The sequence below is a fragment of the Triticum aestivum genome, chromosome 5A (genome assembly GCF_018294505.1).
Source record: "Triticum aestivum cultivar Chinese Spring chromosome 5A, IWGSC CS RefSeq v2.1, whole genome shotgun sequence".
Classification (NCBI taxonomy): Eukaryota; Viridiplantae; Streptophyta; class Magnoliopsida; order Poales; family Poaceae; genus Triticum; species Triticum aestivum.
In genome coordinates, this window is record NC_057806.1 from 442,898,512 (window position 1) to 442,907,910 (window position 9,399).

The 9,399-nt window shown below is 50.4% G+C and overlaps 1 protein-coding gene across 1 annotated transcript; it reads right to left on the reverse strand.

The window, feature by feature from the left end:
• Window positions 1-639: 639 nt before the first annotated feature.
• LOC123107104 (gibberellin-regulated protein 12) lies at window positions 640-1,662 on the reverse strand. Its single transcript, XM_044529103.1, has 4 exons — window positions 1,487-1,662; window positions 1,336-1,389; window positions 1,205-1,232; window positions 640-1,084 (listed from the first exon to the last, which is right to left on the reverse strand). The coding sequence occupies exons 1-4, from the start codon at window positions 1,559-1,561 to the stop codon at window positions 903-905; spliced, it is 339 nt and encodes a 112-aa protein (XP_044385038.1). The 5' UTR covers window positions 1,562-1,662; the 3' UTR covers window positions 640-902.
• Between the last annotated feature and the right edge of the window lie 7,737 nt (window positions 1,663-9,399).

Consider the following 9,399-nt stretch of genomic DNA (forward strand, 5'->3'; position numbering starts at 1 on the left):
GTGGCGACATCGACTGCAGTTGGGTCTGGTAAGGTCAATGCGTTGATCCTTCCTGAAGATAGGACGACGGAAGATGTCAGCATCGGATTCTAGAGCGTGAGCATGCGGTGCGCGCTAAGGATGTGTCAGACCAGTTGGTGCTCTCGACTCACCGTAAGACGGCTTGGTGCGGTCATGAGATTAGATGGTGTGTTGGTACGAGGTCAGGTCACACCAACAGACCTGCAGGTGTAGCGCCAGACATCTACTCCCTCCGTTCCGAATTACTTGTCGCGGGTATGGATGTATCTAGATGTATTTTAGTTCTAGATACATCCATTTCTGCGACAAGTAATTCGGAACGGAGGGAGTATCAGAAAGATAAATTTAGATTGATCTATGTATTTGTTTGTCAGACTTTATCGATAAAGATGGGTGTACGCATCATTGGATGCATAGGCCGATGGTCTTAACCATTTTTTTTCGTAGAAAGGCCGCTCTTCGAGGGCAGTGCCCCCCGGCGCATCTCGTTTCGAGGCGGGGGTTCCGGCAAGTTGCCCTGGTTTCCTCTCATGCCGGGGCTCGGTGGACCGGCGTCATCTCGAGTGCAGAGCGCAGAACAACCAACACGACCGGCGCCCCACTCTGGTGTGGTGCTACAACAACTGCGACGGCGTGCCTCCTCCAACATGCAACAAACTGTGATTTACGCGTGTTCCAGGTCGTGAACCGAGCGGCGAATCCCACGATACAACCGCGTGCGCCGCCCTCTGGAGTCGCAGAGAAGAGGCGGACGCACGCGACATACTACAGACAACCCAGATCTCGATCGAGTTCTTCTTACACCTGTTACATGTAACTACCGGCTAGGCTGATCGAGCAACGGCATCAACGGCGGGCCGTCAGAAGACCAAATCTTGTAACTAGGGGCACTTGGGGCGTCCCTCCTTGGTCTTCCAGTCGTTGTAGCAGCCGCACTCGTACTTGTGGCCGTAGAGGCCCGACGGCACGCACAGGCACGTGTTGCAGCACTTGTTGCAGAAGAAGAGGCACGGCTTCCTGTACTTGGTGTCGCTGCACCGGTACTCGCACGCCGGCTTGCACTCTGCAATCCATGCACCGCAGGATCAACAACCAGTCCAACTCACATTACATTTCATTTCATTTCATTTCAGGCGAAACCAGCAGATTCAGATTCAGATATGAGCAGGGAAGGGTAACTCACGGTATATCTTGAGACTGCCCTGTCCTCCCTGAAGAAAGAATTCGGAAAGGAGGAGAACACACACGATCAGTAACAGATCTATCCCCAAAATATCTTTAAAAATGTGCAACAGATGCCGTGGAAACATATACCTTGCTCACTCGGTACACATTATCCTCATGCTCTTCGGTTCCTGAGGCAAACACCTGATCACAAAATATGCGATGTAATAAGCATCCCAAGCAAGACCAACAGTTTGGCTTCTCCGTCGTCCTGGGTACCGCGGATCAGCAGAGATCTCACCTTGTGCTCGGCGATGATGGACACGGCGAGAAGAGCGACGGCGAGGAGGACGAGCAGCCTACCAGCCAGGGCCATTTCGCTCAAGCGAGTTGAGTTGCCAAAAGAGAAGACACTGGCTAGTGAAGCAGCGGCTGCTGGGCTGGGCAGTGGGCAGGGTGAGATGGATCTGAGGACGTATTTATAGACCATAGCTGTGGATTCCGAGAAGTCTTCACCATTTTATACCGTGAAAATGGTCGAGCTAAAGCTGGATGGAAAAGCCAAGTATTGCAGAACATGCGTCAAAAGCAATGCATCGACATATGCTAGCTAGATACTCATGCCATGTTCATCCCATCCATTAAACCTTTTTTGCTGCACATGAGGCCGGACAGATTCGATCTTGCTTAGTCTTCTCTCTCTCTCTCTCTTCCCCACTTGCATGGTGGATTACTAATCTGATCACAGTATAAGACTAGACTAGGTGTTACCACTAGCTGTGCAACACACAGATCCGGGCGTTCTCTGACCCCAAAATTTTCTACTGTATGATTTTCGCGCCTCAGATCGGCGCAGAATCATATTCTAGCTAATTAGGCCTAGAGCCCCATACGGATTACTGAGGGCGGCGCTGAAATGCCGGTGCTTTGGGGCGTCGCCTAGCTGCGCGCATGAGTGCGCGCACGTTACACTACACAGCTTGGCGCGCGCGCATGTGCGTCTTGACGTGGGGAGCCTGCCCGGAAACGCTAGCAAAAGTCGCGAGTGAACCGAGCTCTGGTGGTAGAATTTGCAAGACGCAGGCATGCTTGCCACTCAGAGGGTGATGATTACTCCCACCGAAGGGCGTTTGTGGGTAATAATACTACACTGTTGATTGTTTTTGAGATGGCTAACCACTCATTTCAAGCGGTTGTGTAATAATACTACTAGTGTGTGTTGCATCGGAGGTAGTTCGGTCGAGATCAGTTCGCTCGCGCGTGCGTACACATCATTCCGGCCCGTCTCACCAGCTTGCTCTCTTATTTATGACTTGATGCTAGCTAATATTACTGTCCTTATTATTTTAACCGGTGTGGTGCTTTTTTTTGCGAAGGAACTTTTAATCTATTCATCGTTTATCATGGTGTAGTACAGAGAACGCAGGTAATAAAAATTACAATCAGGTCCGTGGATGACCTAGCAACGGCGACAAGCACTGTAGCAAGGCAAAGGCGCGTCGTTATCACCGCCCCTTCGATCCACCCTCGCCGAAGCCATGCAAACCTTGTTGTGGTAGAAAGTCAAAAGGTTGTCGTGATAATCCCCCACAGGGCCACCAGAACAACAATCGGCGTCGATGATGAGAAGCGTAGATCTGAGTGATCAAACCCGTGAACAGACAATCGAAGATGAATGGAGATTGGATCCAAATAGATCCACCGAAGGTCAGCACCGACTAAATCCCGTAAGATTCGGCGGAGACACACAACCGTAAGCCCTCCGATGATGTTGGGCGCACCATCAAGATGGGATCAGATGTGGGAAGCATTATTCCTACAAGGGGACATCACCGTCGCCACATAGTGTCAATCAAGTCATTGAACCAAGCAAGAGTGAGAGTGGAGTCCCTCCTGCCGGCGAGGGGCCAGGGTCCTCCGCACCTTCATTGCCCAAAGGCCATCTGAGACAGGGCGGACTGGCGACGGTGGTGCCGATAAGGTGGAGGGGCGCTAGATGCCCGGGAGTCATTTCTTGGGAAGGAGGAAAGCGTTTCGTGCAACTGCTTCAGAGGACTCACTATCTTGATACTGGCTGGAATATGTTTCGCACGTCGTTGCAGTGATATTTATAGGAGAATAGTCTCGTGGGTGCTGAGGGAGTCCTGAATTAAGGGGTCCTCGGGCATCCGACTTGTTGGACATGGGCCGGACTGATGGGTCTTGAAGATACAAGACATAAGACTCTTTCCCGTGTCCGGATGGGACTCTTCTCGGCATGGATGGCAAGCTTGGCGTTCGGATATGAAGATTCCTTTCTCTGTAACCGACTTTGTACAACCCTAGTCCCCTCCGGTGTCTATATAAATCAAAGGGTTTAGTCCGTAGAGGCAGTCATAATCATATAGGCTAGACTTCTAAGGTTTTAGCCATTACGATCTCGTGGTAGATCAACTCTTGTAACCCCCATACTCATCAATATCAATCAAGTAGGACGTAGGGTATTACGTCCATTAAAAGGGCCCGAACCTGGGTAAAACTTCGTGTCCCCTGTCTCCTGTTACCATCAACCTTAGACGCACAGTTTGAGACCCCCTACCCGAGATCCGCCGGTTTTGACACCGACATTGGTGCTTTCATTAAGAGTTCCACTGTGTCGCCGTCAGAAGGTTCGATGGCTCCATTCATCATCTGCAACGATACTGCCCTAGGGAAGGTTTTTCTCCCCTGCCAGATCTTCGTATTCGGCGGCTTCGCACTGCGGGCCAACTCGCTTGGCCATCTAGAGCAGATCGACAGCTACGCCCCAGGTCACCAGATTAGTTTTGGAAACCTGGATCATGTCGCTGATATCCGAGGAGACTTGATCTTCTAAGGATTCACGACCCCAACCTCCGCTCTGGCCTTAGAGCCAGAGCGCCTCGTCAGGACTGAAGACGGGATTTCTAAACCCGCCAGACTATCTGTGGCCATTAGGCCCAGTACTGGAGAGCCGGAGGAAGCAGTGTCGCCCGCAAAGATCACAAAGCCGGACCCTTCCCCGGATACTGGCTCTGAACTCTCGGAGTCAGCATCGTGTGAGCTCGGCCGAGGAATTCCCTTCCCGCCTTTAAGCGAGGCTTTGGACTTGATGCGGTCCCTCGTGATTACAAAGGAGCAACGTCCGAACTAAGCCCAACCCGGACTAAGGGATAAGAGCGGGGAATTTTACGTCCCTCCCACCACCCACTTCATCGCCACAGTTGAGGACTTAACTGAGATGCTCGATTATGGCTCCGAAGACATAGACGGTATGGACGATGATGCCGGAGAGGAGCAAGCCGAAAAACCGTCGTATACCCGATGTTGGACGAGCACCTCTTCGTATGACGTGTACATGGTGGATACACCCATGAAGGATGACAACGATAATGAGAAAAATCCAGTAGAGGATAAACCTTCCGAGATACAACCAAAGCGCCGACGGCGCCGCTCTAAATCACGCCGCAGCAAAGACAACAATACCGACACGAGAGACAACAACTCTCCGGATGATGCGTCCGAGACGAATGGCTCGCCCGCCACCTCGGACAAGAAAAATCAAAATCCATGGCAGCCCTTACCGCTCTGATGACCCGCTTTTGCGCGGGAGAAGACAGCTGGCTCGCTCGTAGAAGCAACAACACCAGTGATCCGGGCACTTCCAAAGTTCGAGACAGCAACGGCAAGCCACGACGCAATAAACACAAGCGTCGAAATAATAATGAAGGAACGCAAGACACGGCGGTCAGCGCCGGATTCAGCGCTCCAAACCCGGTCAACGGAAAAAGCAATTCAAGGCAAACAAAGACGAACCATCCAATCTAGACAAGATACTGGATCGACCCTGCCAAATTCATGGCACCCCGATAAACCAGCCAATCATACCAACAGAAGATGTTGGGTCTTCAAACAAGCCAGCAAGCTTAATACCGAACACAAGGGAAGGGGCCGCCCAGTGACAGCGACGATGAAGAGACTTGCCAACCGAACACCAGGGGTCAGAAGCAATTTCCCCCCGAAGTAAAAACAGTAAACATGGTACACGTGACGCACATTCCTACGTGGAAGCGCAAATGCGCACTACGGGACGCCTACGCCATAGAGCCGGTCGCCTCAAAATCTAGCCAATGGGCGGCCTGCCCGATCACTTTTGATCGCAAAGACCACCCAGCCAGTATCCGTCACGAAGGTTCGGCAGCTCTGGTCCTCGACCCAATTATCGACGGGTTCCATCTCATGAAAGTCCTTATGGACGGCGGCTGTAACCTTAATCTACTCTACCAGGACACTATCCGCAAAATGGCATTGATCATTCAAGAATCAATCCCACCACAACTTCCTTTAAGGGAGCAGTACCCGACATAGAAGCTCACTGCACGGGCTCAATTTGAAAGTCTTTTTTGGCTCGCCGAACAACTTTCGAAGCAAAGACTTGACCTTCGATATTGTCCCGTTCCACAGTAGCTACCATGCACTGCTTGGGCATACCGCTTTTGCTCGTTTTACGCGGTCCCACACTATGCTTATCTAAAGCTTAAGATACTCGGTCCATGCGGCGTCATCACAAGCCCCCCTCCCCTCATACAAAGGAGCATACTACGACTACTGCAGTCGAAGTACAAAGCGGCCCCATCAAGCCGCGTATCTCATCGGCAATCAAGCCACTGGTCTCTATTAAACAGGACTGATCAATCTTAGAGCTGGATTAGCAGCTCGACCTCCATCGTTCGCCTCATATAGCTGCGAAGTTTGTACTGTGCATACATAATTATGCACTTAAAATACCCTGGTCATTGGCGGAGGCACAATACGGACATGCCTATAATACGGCCCGCACTCCCATAGCCTTTTCCCCCTTTTTCTAACTATCACCTATCTTTTATCATAGGTGATTCAAAGCCTGGTCATCCTACATACTCTTTCCGAGTTCGGCTTCGTACAGATAACCAAAGGCTCTTCCTGTCAAGGAGTTCTTTCATCGAGGCAAGGCAACGCAGACGTACGACAGGAGGTCCAAATAATTTTTTGTAGACCGCACTCTTTACTTCAAACCTGTAAAGTGCCTTTTTCCTCAGCCTTCGACCCCCGACATGTTAAATAGTCCGGGTAGTGGCGTTGTAATATGAAAGATACGTGTCAATCAGATTCTAGTGAACATAGTCCGTATTCAGTATTTGCTTTTTCAAAGAACTGAATTTTGCTTCTTCGGTTGTTTCACACACGCACCTCGGCACAAATTGCCAGGGGATTGATATGGCAACATATGAGTTTCCGACAAGTCTGAACAACTTTATAGCATACTTCGGCGTCACGAGTTTGGCCTTATATGCATCAGCTTCGAATCATGTCCTTGGTCAATAGTTGGGTTGCCCGGCTCCTGTGCTTACTACCTTACGTTCCGCCCTATCGGCTAAGGTAGTAAAGGGAGAACTACTGCGATTGTGTTTCCGGTTCATCTGGTGAAGCACCTCAGTAGAGAAAGCCGAAAACTGACTGTCATGATGCGGCGAGAGCTGGTCAACCACTCGATGACTTATCAGAATCTTTCGCGATTCCTTCCGTATTACACGAAGGACCATTCTTCTGGTCACCTATGTAACGCACCATATTCGAATAACCGCGTACATACCATGGGCTATATCGTAGACCCACCGTCAAACTCCTATGGCTAAGTGAAAGTGTTAAAGCCCTATAGTCCGATTGCCTAGTTCGCTGCATTGACACCTCTTGCATGGACCAAGACGTTGTGTCAAGAGTGATCAAGTGCTTTTACGAACACCCCCGTATTATATGTGAGGGGGCTGAAGCCGACGACTGGAAAGCTTTCAGATTATACAAAAAAGGCCGCACAGGAGGAACCAAAATATTCAGGCAAAAAGCATAGCCTATAATATATCATAATATTGTTTTTACAATTTCGGTACAATCACTCAAATATCATATCCTTCGAGCACTGGCCCTCTATTAAGCGGGCGCCCTCAAGGACATCCTCAAAATAATGCTCCGGCGTGTGATGGTCCTTGCCCCCGGGTGGACTCCTTGTTGCAATATCGGTGGCCTCCATCTTCGCCCAGTACGTATTGACGTGGGCAAGGGCCATCCGTGCACCTTCAATGCATGTTGACCTCTTAACGGCGTCGACACGCGGCACCGCATCAACAAGTCTCCGTACCAAACTGAAATAACTATTCAGAATTGGCTCTGTCGGCCATAGCCGGACCACGACGTCCTTCATGGCAGATCTGGATATTCTGTGGAGCTCGGCCCATTGGGCCATCTGTTCGTTCAGCAACAGCGGACGCTTTGGCATGCTGAATTGCGACCAGAAAAGCTTCTCTGTTGCATGTCCTTCTTGCGCTTGGTAAAACTGCGCCACATCGGAGACACTCTTCGGCAAGTCCAAGAATGTGTGTGGAGAACTTCACATTTGATTAAGCAGGGCATACTTCGGATCACTGAATTTAGTCTGTAATAAGAAGGGCTTACCGGCCGCTATCTCCCTAGCTTGCCGGATCTCCTCCCGAGCCGCTATAGACTCGGACCGTGCTTCTCTCGCCTCTTGTAAGGCCTTGTCGAGACCGGTCGTCTTGACTTTGCTATCCTTTTTGAGGAATTCACATCGATAAGTGGCATCCTTTAGCTCACGCGCCATGGTAGATATTCTCTCCTCGCATTGGCGTCGAGTAGCCTGTTTGGCTTTTAACCCAACGGCTGCCTTCTTGGCAACCGCATCACTCATCCTGGCTTGCTCCTTGGCTCGAACGAGCTCAGCCCGCAGGGTCTCAACCACGGCAACACCATCTGTAGTTATGCATATCTCAATATATAATTCTCAGCTTCATGCTCATATTATTATACATACATATACTAACTGCCCCAAAACATACCTTGTGTCTTGTCGAGCTGCCTGTTAATAAGTGTAATGTCGTCATCCGCCACATCAAGTTTCTGCTTCAGATCTGCAACATCTGTAGCACGGGCGGTCGCCATGGATGAAACAACTTTTGTTCCAATTAGTTAGATTATTTCCTAGGCATATCTTTTTGATCCTCTGATCGCCTCCTTTTGGACGCCAACCAGAGTCTCAGGGGCTACTATCGGGTGCATTTTTGCATGTAGAGTGCAATTGAAGATATTACATTGCATACCTCGAAGCCTCTTAGCAGGTCCATGAAGGCTTCATCCAATCCGCTTCTCGCGGACAGAATCCTCTCAACTATCGTACCCATCAAGGTACGATGTTCCTCTGAGATGGGCGCATGTCGCAAGACGTCCATTAATGTATCCGACGCCTCCTAATTCCTAGAAGCGGCGGTGGAAGTACGGAATCCCTTCGAAGAGATGTGTTTACTCGACCCTAGAGTCGTCTCCGACTGTAAACCAGATAGTTCGGGGCCTTTATTGTTGGTCCCCGAAGGGGCTGCATGCCTCGGACCCTGGACTGCCGAAGGATCACCTTCGGGCGTGGTCTTCATTGTCCCTCGCATCACTTGTTGATGAGGAGAAATCCTCCGAGACGACACCTCAAAGTCGTCCACCCTATTGGGCGAGAGGGTCTGTGGAGGCGTCTCGCTTTCCAGCATCTCCGAAAGAAGATCTCCCGAGGAGGAGGACTGTTGAGGAAGATTGCATGCCAGACTGCAAACATATATTTCAGATGTTACCCTTGTAAGCAGAAAGGAACGAGATATGTTTAAGACACCTTTGTTCACTTACGATTCGGCTAAAGGCTTGTCCTTATGGAGGAATTGCGCGTCAACATCGTCTTCCGAACCCGAACTGTCTGGCAAGGACATCTTCCCTCGCTTAGGAGCCTCTACCTCCAAATCTTCGGAGGCGGTCCTCTTCTTCCCATGCGGGGAAGGGATGTCAGCCTCTCCTTCTCTTTTATCTTCGGATGAGGGATTCCCAATCTCCCCGGACATAGCGTCTGGTGTACCTTTAGAATGGAGGCCACCTTTGGCCTTCTTTCTCTCCTCCTTGTCCTCCTTCGCCGACACTTGACATGGCGCCGGAGCCAGCATCCTTGTTAACACAGGATCGGCCGAGTCTCCGAGAAGAGGGGCCGAACACCTAATTCATTCCACCTTCTTTACCCAGCCCTGTTCGAAGATGGTTTTCTCAGTGCTATGGGATATTTAACTAAGCTGTGTTTAGGAGTCGAGTGCTTATCGAGGTATCCGGATGGTTGCAGTCGAGGCCGATGTCTTCCGT